This window comes from Marmota monax, unplaced genomic scaffold (genome assembly GCF_021218885.2).
Source record: "Marmota monax isolate L192 unplaced genomic scaffold, Marmota_monax_Labrador192_F-V1.1 WCK01_AAM20220418_F8-fsc00055, whole genome shotgun sequence".
Taxonomy (NCBI): domain Eukaryota; kingdom Metazoa; phylum Chordata; class Mammalia; order Rodentia; family Sciuridae; genus Marmota; species Marmota monax.
The window spans coordinates 320,776-346,289 of record NW_026695205.1 but is presented as its reverse complement, the minus strand read 5'-3'; the positions used below and the strand labels follow the sequence as shown (position 1 = coordinate 346,289).

At 53.6% G+C, this 25,514-nt stretch overlaps 1 protein-coding gene across 1 annotated transcript in view; it reads left to right on the top strand.

The window, feature by feature from the left end:
* Positions 1-19,859, top strand: part of Lhx4 (LIM homeobox 4) — a 37,437-nt gene extending 17,578 nt beyond the window's left edge. Inside the window, exons 3-6 of the mRNA XM_046430266.2 lie at positions 12,087-12,289; positions 16,685-16,839; positions 17,143-17,314; positions 19,339-19,859. Coding sequence (XP_046286222.1) covers positions 12,087-12,289; positions 16,685-16,839; positions 17,143-17,314; positions 19,339-19,733 — 925 coding nt within the window. The 3' untranslated portion in view covers positions 19,734-19,859. The remainder of the gene's footprint in view (positions 1-12,086; positions 12,290-16,684; positions 16,840-17,142; positions 17,315-19,338) is intronic.
* The last annotated feature ends 5,655 nt before the right edge of the window (positions 19,860-25,514 follow it).

Here is a 25,514-nt window from a genome sequence, read left to right as displayed (position 1 = left end):
ATGTGAATTCAATTTTGGAAGATTCTCAAACCTCTTTACTGGGTGTGAGTAGAAGAGCCTGTCATGGATCTTGGAGCCACTGGGCCACCTCCTGGCTGGCTCGGAGGGTCGTGCTCATTGTCACCATCACACTCTGGTTCAATGCGTATGGCTCCCTCCCTGTGCATGTGCACATCTCCTGTGCTGCCCAGCCCCCCCCCCCACGTCCATCAGCTTTGCCCCAGGGCCCGTCTGCTGTTGGGAGAAGGGTGCTCCCTCCCCAGGGAAGATGGCCACCCTCTTAAGGGCCACCCATCCTCCTGCTCTGTCTTTGCACTTGTCATCTCTCTGTGTTGGCTGGAGCAAAGGCCTCTATGCTATTCATTTTTCTGTCCCCCACATAAGCACCTGGCCTTAGCCTTGACCACAGGCCATCACTGGTCTCTGGGTTTGAGGAACAAGGAGTAAGTCACAAGCCTCAAGGGCTTTGGTGACAAGTTGCTTCTGTGTCTTGTCTTGCCAGTCAGGAAGCCCCAGGCTGTGGGAAGGACAGAGGCCCGTCCTTCAGCTGCTCTCATTCCCCTTGTCCCCAGGATCTGCTCTGCTCTGTGAATGCCCCAGGTCAGGGCTGGCAACCCGGGGAGCTGGCCAGAGGTTTGGTGCTGAATCTGAGCCTTTAGCTCTGTGGTGGGTGCTGTGAGGGGCCGGGGACTTAAAGCTGAGGTGATTGTCCCCCTTCCAATGGAAGGTCAGTCAGAGGTGAAGACTGGTGCCTCCCAAGTCCCCAGCGAGGACACTTGGATTTGCCATGGCTGTTTGGAACAGGAAATCACAGCTGCAGGCCCCGTCATAGGTGAGGACAGGGAAGGAGGGAGTTGTCCGGGGTCAGAGCAGCTCACCCTCCCATTCCTGAGACACGAGGCCCTGCCGCCGCTCCTCACTGCAGCTCACTAATGCCAGCCGGCACCTGCGGGCAGATGGCACCCAGCAGTGGGGGCGCTGCCAGCAGGAGGTGGGGCAGTCCTGGACCTCAGGTCCCTCTCCTGTCTCACAGTCAGCTCTGGGAGTCCCACCAGGTGCCGTGTATTTGAATTTGTCCACCAGACTTCAGAATGCTCTTGGCCAAGGGGTTTGGTCACGGGAACAGGGAGCATCCTCTGCAAATGCTGCTTAAAGGAAAAAGAGGTGGCAAAGCTCCGGGGGTTTCTGGGAGCTGCCGCCCGTTCCTGCTCAGAGGCCGAGCCAGGGCTGGCTGGCTCTGCGGCTCCGCACTGTGGCCTCACGAGCGGGAACTGCAAGCTGGGGGCCAGGGCCTCCTTGTGTGGCATTTGCTAAGCAGGTTCCTTCCCAGGCCTCATGCTCAGCACACTGTGGCCCCATGTCTCCCTGCAAAGGGTCCATATTTTCACCCGTTTGTCCACAGGAGTGTGTGTGTGTGTGGGGGGGCTGCCCTGCACAAGCCCCGGGGGCGTCCTCCACTTGTATTCTGTGTGTGGCTTTACAATGAAGTGGGTGATGTTAAGAGCGACCCCCGGAGTTGGTGGAGAGGTGGAGCCAGGCCCTGGGGAGGCCAGAGGTCAGGACTCCCCCAGTCTTGGGCCAGGGAGCTGTAGTGATTGCTGGTGACGGGCAGCAGAGGGCGATGTTGGTGTGTAGCCAGACCAAGAAAGAAGTGGTGCCGGGAGGTGGTACTCTGTGGTTGTTGCATTTTTCTTTGGGGGCTGTTGAACTCTGACTTGCTCAATAACAGCAACTGATCTTTCTTGTTTGTTGTTTTTGCTTCACGGGTCCTTGGCTTCCTTTCTCTGAAGGAAATAAAATTCTGAGACCCAAGAGGAGCGGCCCTGAGGACTAATGCATTGATAGGGCTGTCATTTGCTCTGAGCACGGGGGGCCTTTAGGCATCAGGAGAGCCCACCCCTCATGGTAGGTTCTGGGGCCTCGTGCAGTTCGCATCATCAGCTGAGAGCCAACAACTCCTTGTACTGCTTTGAATACGCAGGTCCTTTCCAGACCACGTGTCCAGCATGTCCCAGATCCCACGTCTCCCTGCAAAGGGATGAGGGCCTGGAGAGTAAGGGGTTGGGAGAGGACTCCTGGGTCTCCTCCTCCTCACCAACGAGGTTCTCTGAGGAGCCTGGCAGCTGCCAACTGCAAAACACAGTGCAGACAGGACAGGTTCTCTGCTCCGAGGGCGGGCTTCCGGTGCCAGCTTCGTCAGTGGCTAACGGGGTGCCCTTGGGCAAGTTCCTTAACATCTCTGGCTTTTAGCGTCCTCTTCAGGAAACACAGGAGTTCATATGCTTTAAAAGAGGCCTGGCACACAGGAGAACTCTGCAAAGGGAGTCGCGAGCAGGCTTGGTGAACCCCAGTGAAGCTCCCTTGGATTCCCGTCCTTCTTTTTAGCTGTGTGTCCGTAAACAAATAGCCAGGCCTTCCCTTGTCTGTCAAGAGCGGCTCACAGGAGCCCAGAGTTGGGAAGGAGAGAGGGGTGACCGTGGCCAACCCAGTGGAGGTGCTCCATGGATATCTCTGGGTATCCGACCCTGACGTGAGTCTCTTGACGTGCTCCCCGGAGGGCCAGGCTTTCAGAGGTCCCTCCCAGCTGGGCCGGCTCCAGCCTTTCCTGGTCCCTGTTCCCCCAACTCTCCACCACCCAGCTCTGAGGGCTTCCTGTGGAGATGACTTAACTGCTTAGAGGTCCTCAGAGCGGGGGGGGGGTAGCCAGGCAGCGTGGGGGGGCTGAACCACAGGACAAACAAGATGGGTTGATTTATGTGAATATTTGGGAGACAAACCATTGATTATTAGGATACCAACCGCGTCACTACAGAGGTGAAGAGAGGGCGGACTCATACAGGTTTTGCAGTACAGGGCAAGCCTTGGAGGACATTCCAGGCCAGTGGGGAGCTTCAAGCCCTCCCACCACCAGGAGTCACACTCACAGGAGCCCATCCGGGGGCCGTGGGGGAAGTGCCAGGGCTCTAGGATGCTGTCACCTGGAGGCGTCTGTCTGAAGCATCCTGTCCTCAGGAGTGTCTCCTTGCCCCTGAGGCCCTTTCCCTGCCGGGTGGGCAGGGATGGGTACTGCTGGGTCCCTGGTGGAATGGAGGGCCTGTGTCACCAGAGCTGTACAGGACTGCTGGGTGGGTGGGGCGGTCGTTCCCCGGGGGGCTTGCAGGCCTCCCCTGGCCAGTCAGTCTCGGGCAGCCTCAGTCAGCAGCAGGTAGGCCACACCCCTGGGTGCCGCCGGGGTTTCAGCTCTGCCTCACCACTCAGCCATCACAGTGGGGTTTGCTGGCTGCAAAGGGGACTTCACTGGGGACCTTGACCGCTTCCTTGGGTGACCAGGACCTCCATTCTGCACAGAGGTCCCAGGACATGTGGTCACCTGGGGAAGTCAGGCTTAATCAACTCTTGCAGTAGGTGGAAAGTTTGAGTCCAGGCTTGGTGTCAACTTGAACCTCACAACCCCATTTCAAAATTTTAATTTTTTTGAGTTACTATGAGAATCTAGTAACCTGAAGTAAGTGCTCAGGGATTATCATTGTTCTCATCAAGGTCGTGAAGGTGCATGGATATAGGGAGAATAGGAGAGGAGTCTTGGGGTTGCAGGCTGGGGGTGGTGTGGCTGCAGAAGGCCTGGGGCAGACAGGTCTGGGGCTGGAGGTCAGGCTGTGTCCAGTGGCAGTGGTAGGAGCACATGGCCACATTCTAGTGTGGGTGTGGGGCAGGAGCTGTCAGCAGTTCCCCTCACAGGATGTCCCTGTGAGAAGGACTTTGAATTTCCCTCACCTGGCATGGTCCAGAGCTTTGGGGCAGACACTGCTGCCCTTGACCTTCCCTTCACAGAGTGTCCGGCTCTGGCAGGAGCTGCTGGCCTCTACCTGTGCCAGGAAGAGGCTCTTGCAATTCTGGGGTTGGTTGTTGGTTATGGATCCGACCTGGGGACAGACTTTTGCTGAGCCACTTTTTATTTCTGATAAACTACACACTGTTAGGCCACACACACACACACCCGTACACAATGCTCTAGCAAAATGTGCTAAGGAACCCACAGGGGGAGGGTCTCTTTGACGTGTGGCTTTCCATAATTTCTGAATAGTTTATAGTCTAATTCCCTCGCTAAGCAAATTAAACCTTTTAAGGTAACGATCAGATGGTCCAGATAGTGGCTGTGCTTGTGGACATTTGTAAGAGTCAAACACACTGGTGGGACCAGGCCCACAGTCATTTGTGACGGCCTGTAATCAAGGCAGAAGCAATTACTTAGCCCAGCAGTTCCCCCTGGGGACCGGAGGCCATACATCAGCCGGTGATGAGTCCGGGATTATCTGTCTGCCTGCCCGGGCGCTCCCGCCCAGCTCCTGCAGAACCCAGCCTGGGGCGAAGGCCTCCTGACATCTGTGGAAACTGCGTCTCCGGGACTTTCTTGGCTTGGAGGAAATGGTTTGGAACCAAGTAGATGCGAATCAGCTCCAGAGATGGCATCTGGGCTGTGGAAACTGGGTCCCCAAGTAAGGTGGGGGTCTGGCTGACACGGGGGTGGAAGGTGTGGGCAGCCTTCCTCCACCCCTGCTCTCACTTACCCAGGGTCACCCCTTTTCTCCTTTACCTCTCACCTCTGGCCATTGTCCCGGGGATCCCACCCCCAAAAGGCCTTACTGTTCATTCCCAGCCTCTGTCCTGCAAGTCCCCTGATTCCACACCTCTGCACCCTGGGAGATTTCCCTGCCACCGTCTCCCCCCCCTCCTGCCAGGCCCAGCTCTGTCACCGTGCTCCCATTGCCTTCTGAGACTTCCAGGCATTCAAGGGCCTGTGATCTGGCCCCACTTCATCTTGTGCTGATTCTCAGGCCAAGGTCAAGCCAGGGTGGTCAGAGATGGGGTCTAGTTTGTTATTCTGGTCCCTGGGGAACTGGAAGTCTACTTTGAGGAGAAAGCACAGACTAGGGTTGGCTCTGCGGCCGGGGTTATGGCTGAGTAGAGCAGGTTTGCCTCGAGACTGGCTGGGGCCTGTGTCCCCAGACATCCATTCCACTGCCTGCCATGCCACCGTAGAGAATAAAGCCCTAGATCTGGAAGGACCTTAGGACTCAGAGATAGCAAGCCACCTGCAGATGCCCCAGGCAGGCTAAGAGTGTCAGTCACACAAGATTCCCCAAAGAATGGTCCAGCCACAGCGGCCAGGGGCCGTGGGCGTTCAAAGTGGGCCGAGAATCGGGAGCCAGGGACGGCTTTTCTGCTTCAGTGCAAACACTCCAGGTGAGTCTTCTGCCCACCTGGTAATGGCTACCACCAGGAGTGAGGGGGCAGATGAGGTGCTGGGGAACAAGAGCAGGGAAGGAGAGAGTGGCCTTGGGCCCTCCACCCGACTGTTCCAAGCCCTCACCATACATACCTGTAAGAATGGTTGTTGTGAGGTTTAAATGAGGTAATTGGCATGAAAGTGTCTGGTGCATATATGAGCTTGATCAATGTTCCCAAAAAAGGAGATGATGTGACACCAAAGAAAAGGGTGAGTTGGGTCCTGACCTCTTCTCTCCCACTAAGTGAGCTGTGTGATCTTAGGCATGTCACTACCTCTCTCTGGGACCCACTTTGTTAAATGAGGAGGTTGGACTTGGTTCTAGGGCTTTTGCAGTCACACTCATCTCAAAATAGTAATATCAAGTGCTCCCTAAAAATAAAATATTATACTTAAAAAAAAAAAAAAAAAAGCACATCACTGGGGCAGTGCCCGCCGGCCAGGGAGGCGGGCCTGAGCCTGTGTGCACTGGAGGGGCTGCGTCCCCCTCCCCCAACAGCCTTCTCGCTGTCAGCCTTCTCCAGATATGACCCCAGGCTACGTCTGGAGAAGGCTGACCGTACTTGGGCAGAGCTTTATGTGCCCATGACATGGCGGTGGCCTTAGAGTGGGTGGTGATATATGTTGGGAATATTGGTACATACAGTAACAGTAAATATCAGCAGCTTACCTGTCAAGTGTGGTGATAGATAAAAGAAATACATGTAGGGAAGTGGCAGCTGGGAAAAAATATATGGCCCATAGTAAATCACCACCAAGCAATTAAAGCATAAAACCAAGTTGTGTAGTTTTTGGCTTCCTCCGGATGGCGCCCATACTGTGTCGGCTCCAACACATGGGAGGCTGGTTTGGGGTCCAGGTTGGTCCCCACCACTGCCTGCCAGTGGCCAAGAGCAAGGGAGGCCCCCCGAGGAAGAGTTCTGTGTTCAAATCTCAGGTCCACTGCTCTCAGCTGGGAGATCTCAGGCAGTTACTCACCCTCTCTGAATTTGTTTCTTCGTCTATAGATGGAAACATGCCATAGGGGTGCCCACCCATCCATTCACTGGACACATATCCTGGCAGACACTGTGCCAGGCCCTGGATTCAGCTGTGAGCAGAACAGATGAAGCCCTGTTGTCATGGTGCTTGCAGAGATGTGAGGAGTGGTCCCACACTCGGTGGAATTTGGGGTCTGATCTGCTGACAGATCAGATGGAGTGTCCCAGGCTTTTGGCCTGAGCAACTGGAAGGATGAGATCACATGATCTGAGATGGGCAGGTTCTGGGGCAAGAGCAGGAGCTTGGGTTTGGACATCCAAGGTGCTGAAGAGCTGTGGGACCTGCCCCTCGGGGCCCAGGACTCCCAGGGAGCAGGCAAGGAAGAGACGGGGTGTGGGGAGCCTGTCGGTGGGGTGGGTGAGAGGGGCTCAACCAGGGCGCTGGTTCTGAGGCCAGGTGAGCATGCTGCCAGGGAAGGGGACAGAGCCCACTGGAGGGCCAGGGAGGACGGGAGCTGACCACTGGACTTGGCTCTTGACTGGTCAAAGTGCGGCTGGGTAGGCAGGCGGGCAGCGCCCCGAGTGGATGGATTGAAGAGGATCCCCGCACGTCTAGGCCTCCTCTCGAGGTGCTCCGAGGATTCTGCCCTGGAAGGAGAAGAGAGCGGGTGGCAGGTGGGGATGTGGGGCCGAGGGTTACTTTAAGCAGCAGCAGTAACGGGGTGCTGATGGGAGGAGGCCGGTCAGGCAGGAGGAGGGCACCCTGTGCCCAGACGGGTGGGCCTTGAGCAGGGGCAGGGGTGGGGTCCCCCTGTAGGAAGCCCGGGTCAGCCAGAGCCACAGCTGCCATGTGGGTGGCCCGGGGACCCTGGGGAACAGGAAGCTGTGCTGCCAACTGAGAGGCCCAGGAGCTGAGGATGGGCCTGGAGGGGAGGGGTCTGGGGGCGGGAGAGGGACAGGACTGGGAAGCAGTCAGGTGGCCTCCCAGGTGCGCTGTCATGGGCTCAGGCAGCCCAGCGGCAGGTGGGCTTTTCCTCAGCTCTGTGCAGCTGCCCAGGGCTGGGGCGGAGGCCGTGGGGGGGTTGAGGGAAGGCAGGAGGGCCGAGGGGTGCAAGGGAAGGGTGGGTGCGCTGCGGGGCAGGAGGGAAGTGAGGCCCCGGGCATGAGGGACAGGGGCAGCCATGGTGGGAAGCGCAGTCTCCCGGAGTGGTTGGGGTCGGGGCACTGGAGGAGGCAGGGGCGGGGAGCGGCAGGCAGGAGGCAGTGGTCAGCAGTGGGAGGTGGAAGTTCCAGCAGAGGTGTGGCAGGGAGAGTTTGGTCCTAACCAGATCTTGGGAGGACCATCCAGTGAAGGGTGGAGGCTGTGACCTTCAAAAGAAGAGGTCAGAGGACTGAGGGCAGGGCAGGGAGGGTGGTCTGCATGGCACTGGACCCAGAGTCACAGCGGGAGTGACGGGATGTCAGGAGCCAGGTCATCCAGTACCTAGTGCAGTGGTGCTGTGGAGTGTGACGGGCTGTGGGCTGAGGTCCTGGACACAGGGGCATCACGAACACACAGGGCCCAGTGGAGTGGGACACACAGTGGGCACATGGTGAGGAGAGCTCAGTGACCTTTCTTGGTGTTGAGTAACCACAACATGGTTACCAGGGTCTGATCACAGCACTTCACATCAGGAACGTGCCAGACATCGGTGGTCCACGTGCCCCTTGTTCTAGGAGGTTCTATGGACCCTGTATGTTGCCCTTTTCCTGCTGGATCCCACCCCCTCACCTTTGTCCCTGCATTGGTGAGCGGCCCAGCCAGGCCTGCAGAGAGCAGCAAAGGGGGACAGCTTAACAGACAGGGCTCAGGCCCAGCCCTGGAAGAGAGTGGGCAAGGAGAGAAGGCCTGGCCCCTCCCAGGGTCAAGGGGGCCCCTGAGAGCCGGCTGTGATGTCCAGCTCTTCCCCAGCCCCTCGTGCCTGTACCAGCTGTGGGAACGGGGTGAGCTGGGGCCAACACCCCTGGTGCCGAGGGCCCCCATGGCAGCCCCAGCATCTCAGGGTTGAGGCCTCATGCTCCGCGCTCAGAGCTGCTGGGGGTGGGGCTGTGAGGGGCACAGGATCCTCTACTCAAGTTCCAGTCTAGGGTGGGCATCAGAGCAGATGTGGCTGCCTTTGCCAACCATCACGTGCCACAGCAGAAGCACGAGCGCAAACGCTGGCTCTCCCACTTGCTGTGTGGCTGGGGCCGGCGGCTGGCCTCTTGAGCCTCGGTTCTTCACCTGTTTCAGGAATCACCCTTGGGGGACATTTGTGGAATGAAATGCGTTGGTGACAGCAAAGTGGGATGCACACTTCCGTGTGTTATCAACTAACTGCTGGTCTCCTCTCCACCTGCCACTCACTCCCCGTCACAGAGGCTCTGGAAGGCGCTGCTGTCTGTGCAGAGCCAGGCCTCCCGACTGCCCGGGCACACGCACTAAGGAGTTCACGCATCCATGATTCAGTTGGTCTTTGTTGCTTGCCTACTATGTGTTGGGCAAGGATAAGAGAGGGTTTCCAGTGGTGTAGTCAGAGGAGGGAATAACCCCACGAGGCGTCACAAGCCCTTCTTTGCATTTTTGTCATCATTTTGGACAGCTCCAGCTCCTTTCTTGGGAGTCTGGCTGTCCCCAGAGGCTGGCCAGGTGGATGGGTGGCTGGAATGACTTTCTGGAAAGCAAGGCCAGTATTCATTAAGCCTCCAATGGCGCAGGGTCCTGCACACAGTAGGTACTTGGAATGGCATGTGGGCTGCCTAGGAAAGTGGAAATTGCCAGAAGCCGGCTTCCTTGGCTGGTCCAGTCCCTCCTCCCTCACCCGGCATCCTTCGAATCTGGTCAGAATGGTCAGACTATGGTTCTCCCTGAAGCAGTTTTACCTTGCTTGGGGCCTGGGAATTCCATCTAGGCCCGGGTGTCTCATTATTGCCTGTCACAGGACAGTTGTGTGGCCTGCCATCTCTCCCTGGGACTCTGGCTGGTCTAAGATTGGAAACCTGGGAACAGTGTCTTCATCACCCCACACCATGGCTCTGTATTCTGGGTCCACTGGTTCTGGGTAGAGGTGGGGTGGCCCTCGGGCCGGGCCAGGCCAGGGGAGCCCCGGGGGCCAAGGATTACGTGAGGCCCCCTTGGCAAGGGCCCGTTGGCTGTGCTCCAGGGAGAAAAGGTAATGAGGAGCAACTCCCACTTAACCATCGGTATAAATCCCACAATCAGGAAAATTGCTTCAATTGCTAAAAGACGCTGGTGGGAAAGTCCATTTGTTTTTCATTTTTCTTGTGCACTTGCCCCCTGCGCATGAATCACTGTCGGTTTGTAGATTGAATTTATACCCCGTTATCTTTCATGTCTCTGGGCTCTGGTGTCGACTGGGCTTAAAGCCCTCTCTGCTTTTAGAGGTGGGAGAGGCGTGGTCCCATGGTGGGAGAAGCTTCTGGAGGCCTCCACTCTCTTCTGGGGTCTCTCCTCTGCCCAGGCCTCCACGTGAGGATTTGTTTGGGGGAAAGTCTAGATCTTCTCTGGAGCCACTCCCCTCCCCATCTTTTCAGCAAAGGGTTTGGACACACCCTGCAGATGTGGGTGGTTTCTCAGGAGGGTTCCCGGCAGACCTGGTGGAGTTTCTGTTTGTAACTCACACCTGCTTTGGGGATGGATGAGATAGGAGGGCACAGGCTTTTGAAAACACTCTCCAGTAGTGTATAGGTAGGTTTCCTTTCTCTCTGTTCCCCAGACACGCAGATGGCCTGCTGCTTCCCTGTGACCCAGATGGCATGGTTATGCGGCACTGTGGGGCGGGCCTGTTTCTCCCCTGTGCTCTGGGAGGGGCAGGACCCTCCTGAGCGGGCCATCCACTACCATCTCCATTCTCCATGCGCATCTTCTATTTCTTTCTTTTCTTTTTTATTTTTTTCCTTTGGGGGCATTGGTACTAGGAATTGAACCTGGAGTGTTTTACCACCGTGCTGCATCTCAAGTCCTTTGTATTTGTTTTGAGCAGCGGTTTCACTAAGTTGCTTAGGGCCTTGCTAAATTGCTGAGGAGGGTCTCCAACACTTGCTACCCTCCTGCCTTAGCCTCTCAGGTCGCTGGGATTATAGGCAAGTGCCACCACACCCAACTCCATGTACATCCTCTAAAGACATGGGTCGTTCTTCAGTGATTTCATTATTCAACAAATAAGAACTGACTTTTTTGGGTCCTGAATCCCTTTGGAATTCTGACACACACCTGGATGGCCTCCTGAGGCAGGATTCTGAGTAACTCGGGAAGAGTGGTTCATGAAGCCTACACTGAATCTCAGGTGGAGCACTTGGGCTCTGAGAGGCCTCTTCCATACATCCCCCACCAAATTAAGAGACATCCTAGGGATTCAGAAGCCTGGTGTCCCAAGCCTTGTTGCAGACACACTCTAACACCCTTCTGTTCCAGTCTCAGAAGAGCAGTCTTCCAATCACCATTCTGGCTCCTGGGGAGTTCACCATGCAGACATGGAGACCCCTCCCTTCCCTCCAGGATGCCATGTCCATGGGGGGTGGTTCAAGGCTGCAGCTGGACATGCCTGTTGCAGGCCCCTGCCCCCGCCCCCCCCCCCAGCAGGTATCATTGCTGCTTAAGAGACCCATCATTCTGCATTAATCTGGGATTCATCATGATAGCCATGACCATAATTAATTTATTTGGTATTAATGTGGATGAAATATGTACTGTCCTTTCAGGGGAAATCAGGCTGCCTATAAGCATTAGTTAAAAGGACCATTAAAATCAAACCTTCCCCAGATCCATTAGGCGAAGTCTTTCATCCTGAAGAAGATAAAGTTCTGCCGTGTGAAGTGTCATGAATAATTAGGTTGATTGCTGTTTTAAACTCTGCCCCTGCTTCCCGAGCCCCGCCGCCTCCCTCCTCGAGGAGGGGAGGCTCACCTGCTGCAAGGCACCCCTTCCTTGCCCACCACGGCGCTGGCCTCGTTTCCCTCTTGCCTCTGTGACCCTGGCGTGGCTTTGTGGATCTCTGTGGCCAGCCTGGGGAAAGAGGCTTCCAGGACCCCGCTGGATGCTTCTTTGAGTTGTCGGCTTCTCTTCCCTTCCTAGTCCCAGCACAGGGTGGCAGTGGATGACTTTCTTTTGCCTTGATGTAGGTCCAGAAAGGGAGAGACCCAGGAGAGGCCTTCGGCAGCGTTTTCCAAACATATCTGCAGACTTCTTGCCCTGGGATGTTGCAGGGTCCTAAAGCGTGCCTCGCTAGGCCTGCCTTGGACCACCACAGGGAGGAGATGGGCCGTCCTGGTCCTGAGGGAGGGGAGGGAGAGATGGGGAGCCTGCTCTGCTGACAAGGCTTGTTTTCTCAGAGTGCCAGTGTGGACGTGGGCCTGTGCTGTTGCCTGGCCTTTTGGGGCCTCTCGCTCTGGGGAGAGGCTTCTGGGGGCTTCACCTGTGGTTCCCTGTTAGACCACATCATAAAGACTAGGAAGCCTGGAGGGGAAGGTACAGCTGCCCAGGAAGGGCCCTAGAAACCCCACCCCCTGCCCCCATGATGGATGGGTGTCAATCAGGCAATGTGGAGCCCAGGGATGTCGGCCTCAGGAGAGGCATTAGTGACTAGCTCTGGTCCAACCCCTTCATTGGTGATGCAAGAGCCCAGCCTGAAGCGATGAAGCTAGTTGGAGGCCCAGAGGACGAGGTCTGGGTGTCCCCCGGGGCCCAGGGACACTGGAGTGGTGGGCTAGGAGAGGGCTGGGAGAGGGCACACCCCACGGGCATGCATCTTCCCCCTAATCCTTTTCTGCTGCCCTGACAGGCGCTTCGGCACGAAATGCACGGCCTGCCAGCAGGGCATCCCCCCAACCCAGGTGGTCCGCAAGGCCCAGGACTTTGTCTACCACCTGCACTGCTTCGCCTGTATCATCTGCAGCCGGCAGCTGGCCACGGGGGACGAGTTCTACCTCATGGAGGATGGGCGGCTGGTGTGCAAGGAAGACTACGAGACAGCCAAGCAGAACGGTAAGTGTCCCTGCCTGTGCACTGTCCCCCTCCAGGCCGTTCCCTCTGCCTGTGGTGTCCTTCTCCCTGAGCCCTGCCCGGACCTCTGGGCCCCTTCAATACTGGGCCTCCTCCTCCAGAGCCCCAGGAGCTGATTCTGGTCACCTTAACCTGCTGCACTCGCTGGCTTTGTGAAGCATGAATCAGGCTCTGGCTGTGGAGATGTGCTGTTACCCTACTCCACGGCGGGCTTCAGCAGCCAGGGACCTCTGGTCATCCTCTTGGTGGCCTCTTTGCCTGGGCAGTCTTGGAGCTTGGTCTGCAGTGGATACTGGGGTTCTCCTGAGTGTTGACTTTGGGGTGCACTCACCTCTGCACTCCTGTGCCTCGAAGGCTGCAGACAGCAAGACCAGTACTGGCCTGTCCCCCCTGAGGGTTGGCTTGCGTTGCAGGTGTTTCCTGCCTTGGGAAGGGACTGAGGGCTGCTGCCCCAGCTGTTTCTGAAGACCTGATAGTGGAGCAAGTGCCTGGGCATTGGGCTGAGTGAGGCAACTGGGACTCAACAACATAACTGACCCCTGCCCTTGCCTCAGGGCCATTGCCCGGCTGGTGGGGCGGAGGCTGAGATCAGCGGGGAACCCTGCCTTACCTCTGCCCAGGCTGCTCTTGCCCTCCCTGGCCTGTTCTTGGGCAGCCTAGGGGCTCTCCAGCTCCTGGACAGGGCTCAGACTGGCTCCCCTCAGGAAGGCCACCCCGACTCCCTCCTTCTTGCAGCCCCACCCCTGGCTTCTCATTTCAAGCTGCACCCACAGGGTGGGGGTGTCTTACTCCAGATCTGAATTTAGGATTTGGTCACATCCAACCTAGGAATCTCAGATGCACAAATTCATGGAACATCAAGGTCTTTTGCCTTTGCCTAGAATTTTTATCAATTTAGGGTTCCACAGTGGAAAGCAGTCCTATTGATAGGTCTGTACTTGATGGAATTAAATAAATAAAGCAAAAACTGTTTCATGTATCTCCTTCCAGATCTTTCCTGGGCTCATATGTTATCTGGATCTGATCAATACATGGAGAAATTAGGTTTCTGATTAATAAATGCAGTATGAAATAGGTTTTGTGGCAGCGAGGACACAGAGGAACTCATAGGGGTCCTTGGGTGAACTAGCTGGGCCAAACTTGGCTTTGGTGGGAGGAAGGGAGGGGCAGGGAAGCCCATGGCAGAGGTTTCCTGTCTCTCTTGGGATCCTCTCTGCCATTACCCTCACACCTCTGGCTTTGCCAGGTGGACAGACCCACGGCCTCTGAAGACTGGTCTCTGCTCTGGTTCCTTAAACTCCACGCTGTTGCTTTGGGGTTCATTAGGATGTCATGAGAGAGTGGGCGGCTGGTCAGGAATAGGCCACCGATTCAGATGGGCTCGAAGACACCGAGACACCTTTGGAACCCTGATGCCCATCATCACAGATCATAAAGCACCACCCCCCTCGGTTCTCACGTCAGGGACTTGTTCATTAGACCCTGAGTCCTCCCGGCCGGCATGTCATGGTGCTGAGATGGTTCGAGAGAAGAGGGAGACAAACACAGACTGGTCGTAATCTAGCTGGGGAGGCAAGAAAGACGTGTGGGGCTCGTGATTTTATGGAAGAATATTTGCTCCGTGGGGCACTCCTCTGCAGGACAATGAGAGACACTGGCTTTGGCATCAGAGGCGGGGTGGGCGTCCCCAAGAACTTGGGGCTCCTCTGGGACGGTGTGTAGTTGACTGAGTCTTGGCTTCTCAGCTACATGTGGGGCTGGACAGAAGCTGCCCCTGTGGGCTGTCTCCCGAGGTTTAAGCAGGAAGAGGCTTGTGAACTGGGGTGTTAAATAAGAGTGAGACTCGTGTGGGAGAGACATGCAGACAGGTAGGCGTGGCATGTTTTAGGCAGCTGAAGGCACCTCTGCCCTGTTCCCCAGGTGTCCTCTGGCTGTCAGGGAGGCGGAGCCGCTCCATCCTGGGATAGCCGGGTGGTCCTTGGTGCAGCAGAGGACATTTGTCTGCCTTTGAATGTGTTGTGATTTCTCCTTATCTCCCTAAGTCTTCTTTTAGGCTTATAATTTCCTCCCTTGAGCTAAACAAAGGATCTAATATATCAGCTATTTGCACCTTAGTATGAATGATTTTGTTCATTTGTTCCATCTCCTTGGATATCTGCATTTTCAAAATAATGAGGGCTCATTTTATATCAGGGATAAGTTCTAGGAGACCCTGCATAATTCAACGCTAACGTACATTGAGACTAATTTTCCCCTAGGAATTAATGCAAACCTGGGGGGAGGGGCCCCTGCCAGCATACAGATCCACAGCCTGTGAAGGAGATCTCCGCCTTAATGTTACTTTTTATTTTCTCAGCATTACCTTTAGTACCGTGCCCAAGGCTCTCTCCTAAATTAACAGCCGGGGGTATCGTGGTGTCCCTTGGCCTTCCTGATAGCATTTTATCACATTTAACTTCCGCACCAAAGTTATTGATTTTCGGGTACATTTTTCAGCACGAGCACTGCCGCCACTACTTAATGAATACTTGGATGACATTGTTATAGGATATAAAAAAGATTTTAAATTATAATAACAGTGAATGTTAAAATAACAGCATAATAGTCCCCGTAATCACAAGAAGAAAGCCCTGAACACACAGCAATGGTGCGCCACCAAAGGCCACCAACCCGGGTGACAGGTAAACCCCAGGGGTGCTGCCGTCTGCTGTGGTGAAATGATTTCTAATTCACTAGGAAAGGCTGTTTTGAAATTAAGCGATTCCCCCCGACTTAAACTCTTTTTTCTTTCTTTGAGACGGGCTCTCACTGTGTTGCCCAGGCTGATCTTGAACTCCTGGGCCCATGCTAGCCTCCCGCTCAGCCCTCAGTAGCTGGGACTATATCTAGTCCTATATAGAGGCATTTGCCACCATCCCGGCTCACATAGTTTTCATAGTTTTATTATTTAAAAGTTTATCCATGAAGACTCTATTCATATTTTAAAAGTACACCATTTCATATCTGCATAATTCAAGTTTGCATCAAACAACGTCATGCTGAACTCTAGAATTTCACAAATTGTGGAGGTTGTCTGTGTTGGCCTTACTCTCTAAGCGTGGGGGCTCTGTCCTGCACCCCTGCCTTGGGTCCTGGACTCCAGGGAGGGAGATGGGTGAGAGTGGATCTGGGATGGTTCTGGGATGACAGTAGCTTATGCTGGGAAACAGCCCAAGGAGGAGAGAGGACACTGGGCTTCTACCCTCTGCTGTGTGTGTATGTGTGTGTGTGTGTATTGTGGCCCCAGCTGCGCCACTGCTTAACCCCCTAGAACGCATGGCTCCCCAAGGGCAGGTGTTGCTCCCCAAGCTTCAGACGGTGAGGCTGCTTGCCCAAGTCAGTTGCCCAGGGCCAAGAAGGCCACACCTAGGTCTTCTACTTGGACAACCTTTTAGAATTGTGGGGACTGACTGCCTATAAAGCTTGTAGTGAACCAGGCACACAGAAGGTGCTTAATAAGTGTTGCCTATTATTGTTGTTCCTAAGAGGTTTTTCTTGAATGTTCTTAAAGGAGAAGAGGCAGGGAAGAGGACAGGAATGTAACAGAGGCTCTGAAGTATACATGTGAGGGGCACAGAGAACCAGTGGTCTTTATTCTTAGTGTCCTCCAGGGCCACTGTGCAGAGGGGGAGAAATGTGCCCAAGTCCCAGGTGAGGCAGCAAGCTGTTTGCACGACTGTGTGGTACTGAGCACACCAGCTGCCTCTCTGTGCCTGACTGGGAATGGAACAAACCAGCCTTTAGCTAACAGAGACTCGAGGTTCTTCTGTTCAAAACCCATCAAACACTCTGTGTTGACCAGTGCGTTACCTGGAACACTCCGGAATTCAGTGCTTTTCAAAAAATGTTGACTAAGATCCACTGTGAGAAGCTCACTTCAATTTCAACTCAGGGCGCACATTCAAACAGGGAAAGTGAACAAGTTTCATGAAACACTGCTCTGTCTGTTCATCCTGTTTCCTCTTTTAGTTTTGATTGACTAGATTGACTTTATAAGCCACTAGTGGGTTCTGACCCGTAGATCATAAACACTGCTTGGACGGCGAGTGAGGTGCAGGCTGTCCCCAGTTGGGAGCCCAGGGAGGCCATGGCAGAGGCCATGAGGTGGGACCAGGGGAGACGGAGGCTCTGGAGGGGAGCCAGAGGCCAGGGACTTGGGGGCAGTGCACCTCACTTTCAGTGCTGTGGAGGCTGCAGGGGTGGGGACCACGCCATGGTGATGCTCGCCCTCTTCCCCAGCCCTACATGGAGCAAGTGTTCTACTGCCTGGGGGGAAGGAAGGAGGAGGCCCAGCTGCTTCCAACCTGCTGATCCAGTAAGGGGTGGTTTTCATTGCAGATGACTCCGAGGCTGGAGCTAAGCGGCCACGGACCACCATCACAGCCAAGCAGCTGGAGACACTAAAGAATGCCTACAAGAACTCCCCGAAACCCGCGCGCCACGTGAGGGAGCAGCTGTCCTCGGAGACAGGCCTGGACATGAGGGTTGTTCAGGTTAGAGGCCAGCCCTCCTTTGCCCTCTGGGGATCTGGGCCTCTGGCAGGGAGGGACAGAGTGTGGTGTCCAGAGCCAGGAACTGGTGTGACATCACCATCCCCATGGGCAGTTGGGCTCAGGGCAGTGACCCCGTGTCCCTGGGGGTGTTAGCCAGAATCTCAGGCAGAGTTCAGAGGCCCAGGCTGGAGAGAGCAGGGGCAGGAGAATAGGCTTTAGTCTGTCTCCAGCCACCTGCGTTTGGGTCCTGGAGGCTTTGGGCTGATGGCGCACTCCCCCTGAGTCCCTTGTGCTTTGTGGCAGGTTTGGTTTCAGAACAGGAGGGCCAAGGAGAAACGCTTGAAGAAGGACGCAGGGCGGCATCGCTGGGGACAGTTCTATAAGAGCGTCAAGAGGAGCCGGGGAGGCAGCAAGCAGGAGAAAGAGAGCTCGGCAGAGGACTGTGGGGTTAGTGACAGTGAGCTGAGCTTCCGAGGTGAGCAGGGCTGGGGGCGGGGGGGGGGTGGGGTGGGCGAGGCCGAGGTCCTAGGGAAGGCCCCTGGGGAACAGTAGGCCCTGGCTCACAGGTGGCTCTTTCTTCAGGCCTTGGCAACTCCCTCCCAAGACCTCAGTAAAGGGTGGGGAAGGTGCTAGGGCCCTTCAGGACGGGACAGGGAATAGAAAAGGAGAGGAACAGGTCCGTGGGGTGCAGCCAGGCCCTACTCATGGCCCTGAGGTCCCCCTCATTGCCTGCTGACTGGGGTGCCCTCACCAGACCACCCAGCTGTGAACAGAGGGCTGCATCTCAGCGCTTGCCCCAACCCTGTTCCTGCACCTCTCCCTTTTGTGGGGACACTGGCCACCTCCTATGGTCCCCTAAAGGAACCCCGTCCTCCTATCCTGGTGACAGGAAGCACGCTCATCAGGCCTCTTCCTGGAGATCACTGCTGTGAGTGCATGTGAGCGGGGCACTTGCTTCCTCTCGACCCGGCACACGAGCTTCGCAGCATGCGCTCTGTTCGGATTGGGGCATCAGCAAAATTGCAAATTACTGCACACAGTGGATCCCCAGGTTGTTCACAAATAACCCTACCTGCTCTCAGTTACCGAGTCCGCAAATGGGGAAGGACTTCTGTTGGGGACGGCAAGGACACTGATCAGAAGCCTAGCTTGCAGGGTGGCTCTATTAGAGCAACTCATTTTTCATGAGCTGCTGCATTCCCATCTATAAATGGGGAGTGCCCCCGCATGTCATCTCAGTCACTGGGCTCAGTGAACACACCAGCTGTCGACGTGCCCAGGGGAAAGCTAAGCACACTTGTACTCAGGGAGGGTGTGACTGTCCCTACAGGAGCCAGTGGCTCCCATAGCCAAAGGGCCAAATCATGGCCATTTTAGAGTGGAGCTGAGCCTTCTGCATCCTGCTCCCTTTGAAGGACATCAGCCTTCCCTTGCCCCTTGCTTTCACATTTCCACGGGTGGCATGGGAGGTCTCTGGGGGATGGGTTTTGAATAGTGTAGGGAGGCTTCTTACAGGAATTGATGTGTAGCCCAGGTGGGAAAGTGGAAGAAGTTTGTGGGACAGAGGGTGGAATGAGTGGCCTAGAGGAGCACAGTGTCTGAGAGGACTGAGGCTCAGCCGGGAGGTCTGCTGAGACCTACAGGTCAGAAGGCCCAGGACCCCATTCTCACCTGTCTACTTGGCAGGATTGGGAAAGTCACCTAATCTCATCTGAGCTGTTGAGATCCACGCTTGAAATTCAGTATTGTTAAAGCATTCCTGTTGGGTACAGATGGGTCCCAGACTGACATAGCATTAGTCTCTCTGGGCATTTATAAAATCCTTTATTTCTTAAGGCTAAAATTTCTGGCCTCTGTTGGAGAGACGAATTCTTTCATGTGATAAAGATTGCACTAGATCCCCTTAATGAAATGGCTCAAGAGACAAGAGGGTCCAGTGGCCTTAAATGATTTTTGCCCCCAGTGAAGAGCTTATTGAATAGAGAGAAGCCAAGTCCTTTGATACTGAACCTCCTTTCTGGGTAGACCAGAAGGATTTTGTACACATGTCTAAGCAAGGTCCCCAGCTTTGTTCTATCCTGCTTGTTTCCCAGCCAATGAAACTAAGCACTTTTCTCATTGAAAGCTTTTAGAGTAAATCTTGGCAGCACATATTTGTCACTTGTGATAACACCACCCACCAACCCTGGGGTGTTCATACTCCTGAGTGTTGCCTGAATATTTTAGTACACCAGATACACGGGGCCAACAAGCTCATCAAGTATATGTCCAGCCTTCTGGGACCTGAGAATTGGTCTCTGCAGGTGTTTCTTATTTTGCCCCTTGACCTGGGTTGGTCCCTGGAGGCCAGGTGGATTGGCTGCTGTCTGACCTTTGCTTGGCAGAGAGACAGCTGCTGCCTTTGGGTATCTTCCCCAGTCATGGGTTCCTAGGTTGTGAAGAGCAGAGACCACTGAAGTCCTGGCAGCTGACAATAAATCTCCATTCTTTTGTCCACAGAAGATCAAATTCTGTCAGAACTTGGCCACACCAATAGGATTTATGGCAACGTGGGGGACGTTACAGGTGGACAGTTAATGAATGGGAACTTCTCCATGGACGGGACAGGACAATCCTATCAGGACTTGAGGGATGGGAGTCCCTATGGAATCCCCCAGTCTCCATCCTCCATATCGTCCCTGCCATCCCACGCTCCCTTGCTCAATGGGCTGGATTACACGGTGGACAGTAATTTGGGCATCATTGCGCATGCAGGGCAGGGCGTGAGCCAGACGCTGAGAGCCATGGCTGGGGGACCCACCTCTGACATCTCCACAGGAAGCAGTGTAGGCTACCCCGACTTTCCAACTAGCCCAGCCTCTTGGCTTGATGAAATGGATCATCCTGCTTTTTAAACTTCTCTCCTCCCCACCCTACCTGTCCTCCTGGTTTGAGAGAATATCTTCAAGGATCAAAGGAGACTTGCCTTTTAAGGATCAAAAGTGCGCCAATGTGAATTTCCATTATTTTCAATGGAAGTGCTCTGCTGGGTCCTAGCAGGCTGTGCGGCCTCCCTAGGGCACGGCTTTCTTGGAGGAGGCAGGAGAGCAGCCTCAGCTGAGACGGCACAGGGGGACAGCCTGGAGCTCTAGGTGCTGGCTTGCTGGCGCTCTCCCTGCCTGCCCTGCTTGGTGGCTTTGGCTGCTCAGTGCTTTGGTAGCACAAGGTGACTGTGACAGGCCACCTGGGCCTCTGGGAACTGTGCTCCAACCGGTGTGTCTCACACAATGCCTCCCCGACCCCGGCTCTCACCAGAGCCGAGATTCCTGAGGTAGAGCATCAAGGCCCTTGAGTATAATGAGATGGTTCTGGACCTCGCTGATCGAACCCTGATTTTCAAAATAAAATAGCCAGTTTCTAAAGGTCAGTGAACACGTTGATGGCCACAATTTGATATTAAAAACACACCCCTCTCCTTTCCTTTTTGTTGCTGTGAAATTATGACTTCTTTCCTATGCGAAAGTACAAACCAGAGAATAATCAACGGTTTTAGTTTTTAAGAAATCCCATCTAGACCACTGAATCCCTCACGGCAAGAAGTGGTTTTCATTGCAGGTGACTCTGAGGCTGGAGCTGAGTGGCCTGGACCTTCACAAGCTGCCCGATGAGTCCCCTTGGCACAGTGTGCCTTTTTTGATTTGCTCGTATCAGTTACTACCCAAGACAGGCTGCGGGCTACACAGTGATCAAAGCTAACCATGGAGAGAGCAGAGTGACAATCAGTGACAGCACCTGGAGATGCATTTGGGTTCCAACTGTGCAGTCTGCTTAGCCACATGGGCAGATGCCAGTCTCCTTGTGGGGTGAAATGAAATTTGGAGTTTGCCTTGGGGGCGTTGGTTTAGGTGAGCTTGCAAGTCTGCCCTCCTCCCGCTAAAACATGAAAGCCTTCTCTGCTGTGCTTGCTGACTCCACCGAAGACAGCAATGCTTTTTTGGCTTACCTTGGTTGGGAGGAATACTCTAGGGTCTAAAAGGTTTCAAGCGGTCCTTGGGCTGCATTTCTCTGGGTTGCTTGCTGGACTGGTGCCATGCCCTGGGCTCCTGTCCTGTGCTCAGAAGCCAGAGCTCCCCAGCTAGTGGCAGTGCAGGGACTTCCTGCTTGCAGGTTTGCAGAGCATGTCACTAAGCCTGCAGCAAGGTCAAAGCTGAAACTGCCACCTTGTGCACCCCACTTCTGGCCATCAGGATGCTCTCCATGTGTAAGCTGGGAATTTAGCCAGCTGCAATGTATTTCCACTCCCTTGGGAAACTGTGGTTTGCTTCTTCTGGCCTCCCATTCTCTTAAATGAGATTGGCAGGGTAGGAAGAATGCGAAGGCCTTGCCTTTCTTTCATATGAAGTGATGGGGCCAAAGATCCGAAGGACCCTTCCTTCTGTGATGGTTGATCACCCTGTGAAGACTGCAGAGATTTAGGCATGCTGCAGGCAGACTAAGGGAAGTGTCTTTTTAAAGCTCTGTTCCAGGGCTGCAGTAAGTTCCATTAAGTATCTTTAAGAGACACAGTCAATGAATTCCTGAAGAAGCCTTCAGGCCACCTATCCTCTGATCAGTTTTGTAGCATACCCTTGTTTTTTTTTTTTTTTTTTGGTGGATTGCAAATGCCCTCATTTTTGCCTGGGGAGTCTGCAAATATGGACTCTTTTCTTGAGGCTCCATGTTTGTGGATAGTGGTACGTTAAGCCCATCCAATTCTATGCTATTGGAAGTCCCCAACAAGGTGGGGTGGGAATGGACACAAATGCAAGATAATAAGCATGTGAAGAGAGGGAGATCACAACCTTCTGTTTGGAGGCCAACTTCCTGAATACATGCTTCTCAGCAGGCCGCTCGAAATACACAGGCGAGAGGCTGTGTGGCAAGCCAGTGGAAAGCTGCCCGGCCAGGTCCCTACTGAGCTTAATATCTCATGGGTTCAGAGGTGAGTATAGTGTGGGACAGCAGGATCTTTAAAGGGGGTCCTGCCCTCTGTATAGCACTATAAAAGATCAATTTAGGTTGAGCTGTTTTATTTTTATAAAGGAGTTAATCATACTCCCAGTTCAATGGTAGAAGTATAGGAGGCTGTCCTCCCACGGAGAGGTCTCTTGAGGGAATCTGGGTAGTGCAGTGATGTTGGTGGTAGCTCAGAGGTGCTGGAAAAGAGGTCCTGAGACAGCACTGACCACAAGTCCAAGAGAGCTGTATTTAAGGTGCATTCCCAGAGCCACCTCCCTGGAGAGCAGCAAACATGGGTGCCTATTTAGAAGCACAGTCACAACCGGTCTCAGACTTTAAGTGGCTCTCCATGCAAATTGTGCTGCATGACGATGGGCCAGTGTCACTGGTGAGCACTGTGTTCTGAGACTTAGCTGCCCCCAGAGGCACTCCTCTATTAGACTCCTCACACATCTACTACTGGAGTATCTGGTGCCACCTGGCAACTGCTCCCCCCTTGCTAAATGACACAGATGAACTTAAGAAATGACACAAGACCTTCTAGAGGCATTTGCAATATTTGGGCCTGTCTTTGAGAGCAGTTAACAAAGATGATCCTCTGTGCCACCCAACAGACTTTAGAGCAGGAAGCTTCTGAACACTGGAGTAAATTAATAACTGACCCCCCAAGTTCCCAGTGGTAATTGGATAAGCAAAATGTATTTGCTGAGAAGTGATTAAATCAGGGAGGCAGTACCAAATCTAAGGGCTCACCGTGGGTAAATCCTGTTGTTGGGAAGTGGGGTTCTTGGCTCTTCAAGGACTTGCTGTGTATCCCCAGGCAACTCTTTCTGGTCTATATGCTTGCTCTTTCTTGCTTCCCCTGATAGTTATGAGCATAATGTAAGAAGAACATCAACTATCATACTGATAATATTGTTCCTGCAAATTAATATAGTGAATAACAGGGAAAAAGATCAAAATTAAGACCTAAGAGAAGCATTTGGCAGTGTCCTTGAAGGCTTTTTGTGCCACTGTAAAACATAAAATCTGATAAGATAATTGGGGGCCATTAGATCTTCATCATTAAGTTCACTTTGCAAGAAATGTAAGGAATCTGTAGAAAAAGACATCCCCATCTGGAGCTCAGAGCTGCTCATCTGAACCCACTGCCTCCTTGTAGGAGGTGGCTCGAGGCTTCTGATGAGCCAAGGCTGTGTGCTGTGTGACAGTCCACTACCTGCCCCCTGACCACCACACAGCCTTCCCGGCATGCCCCACTGACACCCAGGTTACAGCCATGGAACGATGGCCACACCTCTTCAGCCAGCAGGGCCCAGATAGCCCGAGGAGGCTCATTTTTAAACATTGCACTTTAAAAATTGGAAACCATGAGATGAAGAGAAATTCAATTAAGCGGAAATGAGTTTTGTTTTATTGCCTGCTGCTGAAGGGCTCTGGGCATGCTGAAAGCTAAATAAAAGCACATCACTGGCTCTCTCTTTTCTCGGATTGGTCAATTGGCCCTTTTGGCAGTAGTTGCTCCAACTGCTCTAACACGGTGACTGGAGCCAAAAAGAGAGAGCTCAGCCAAGTCATCCCATCCACACTCTGCTTGGTAGGACCACACTAAAAGCACAGTTTCATGCTGCTAGCTCTGGTGAGGAGACAGCTGCAGGTTTGGAGGTGCGCCAAGCATTCCTTTGCTTAGGGAGGCAGAGCACAGGTGGACGGAGCAAGGACACCCCCACTTTCACCTGTTGCTCACCTAGAGACAAGGATCACATTGTACTTTCCCACTTGAGGACTGTGTTCAGCCTAAGGAGCAGGTTCAGGGCCACAGAACCCCAGAAGCCGCTCCGAGTGCACATTCAGCCCTCAAAGCCCCAGGTCCCTGAGCTCTGGATTGTTGCCCTCATCCTTCGCAGTGTAAATTTTGTACAGTTAAAAAGAAATGAAGTCTCGTTTCCTGGAAAAAATAAAAAAGAAAAAGAAAAAAAAAAGGACCCACCCATCCTTATTTATTGCCATGTGACTTTGGAGAGCAGAAGCTGGTGCGTTTGTCTGTATATTGCCTCCTGTGTGTTGGCATGAGATGTGTACGGTAAAACTGTGTAAAATAAACATGGAAATTCTTTAGAAGCTGATGTGTCTTGATTTTGGTTTGGTTTTCTGGCCGTTTCCCCTCTTGACATAATAGAAGGCTGAGGCACAGGAGGGCCTTTCATCACCAGAAGGAAACCAGAGAGACAACTCTGAACTCTGGGACTGCTTACAGCCCTGAAATACCAGAACTACTCAATGAAGGATTGATAGAGGAGGTTCTATGATTACCTAACAGCAACTCCTTCTGCCCCTAAATTTAGGGAGTTGGAAGAAAAAAATGTTGGCCACATAACTTTTAGTTATTGTTTGTTTGGTTACTTTTTTGGTACTGGGGGTTGAACCCAGGGGCTCTTAACCACTGAGCCACATCCCCAGCCCTTCCCCTTTTTCTTTGTGTTTTGCTTAGAGACAGGGTCTCACTGAACTTGCTAAGTTGCTCTGAACTTGAGATTCTCTTGCCTGAGACGTCCCGAGCCCCTGGGATTACCAGTGTGCCCCACCATGCTCGGCCTTGTTCTGTTACATTTTAAAGTCCTTCACATGTAGTTATTTCCTCTAGAGAAAGGATGTGCACATTTCTGTATTTAGCTGAGGGGACAGGACAGAAACACCTCAATCAGAGTCATCAAGGCTCCTAGACAAATGCTTTTTAGGAAAATCTCCATCCTGGTTTCCTCTCTGCATGAGGTGTGTTAGTATGCAGGCCCTGAATGGAAAGAAAATATTTTTTAATTAAAACAAACAAAAAACTGAAGTGTAGTTCCTCACACTAGCCACATTCCAACTGCTCAAGGGCTATTTGTGGCTACTACTGGCTTCTGTATTTGGACAACACAGGCGTAAACATTTCTATCACTGCAGAAAGTTCTGCGTGGTGCTGACAGAGTCCGCCTAGGGACGATGGGCAGGCAAAACTCACTGATTACATGTGCAGCTCCTGGCTATCCTGGAGGACCCAGAGTGAGGCATCCTGAGGCTCCTCAGACACTGGCAACATCTTCACCATCTTATTTTGTGTGGGGCATCCCCCACCCACCTTCTCTTTGTTTTTTCCTTCTTTCTTGGGCAGAGGGGCAGGGGGAGGGGAGTACTCCATAGTGACTTGCTAGGTATTTGCAGCAGGCTGTGCTCTGTGCCTGTGTTCTCTGACCAGTGCTGCCAGGGGGTTGTTGTGACTTAACTGGGGTCCCAGACACACTTTGGGCCCCAAAGTCTTCAGTGGAGACTCAAAGCTTTGCCAACAAGATTTGGTGTCCTTGGCCAAACTTACCTGTGTGGTGAGTACTTTATTAGGTTGAGGAAGATAAAAAAGACCACACTGGGTTATGCAGCAAGGAGACAAGGTCACTGCGGGAGTAGGTATGGCTGGGATACTGGCCCTAAGACTGTTTTCTTCTCTGCCCAGTCCTTTGAGTGGACATTAGGGCAGTTCTCAACATGTCTGTGAAAGGTTCTGTGGCTTCACATTCAGCTACTTGTCTGAGTATTCCTGATGCACTAATAATGGGCGAGGAGAGACTTTGGGTCAGAGTATGCAGCAGACACCATGTCTTGGGCAGTCCAGTTCATCTTCCATTCTCGAACCCCACGTCACCAGCCTGTCTGCACTGAGT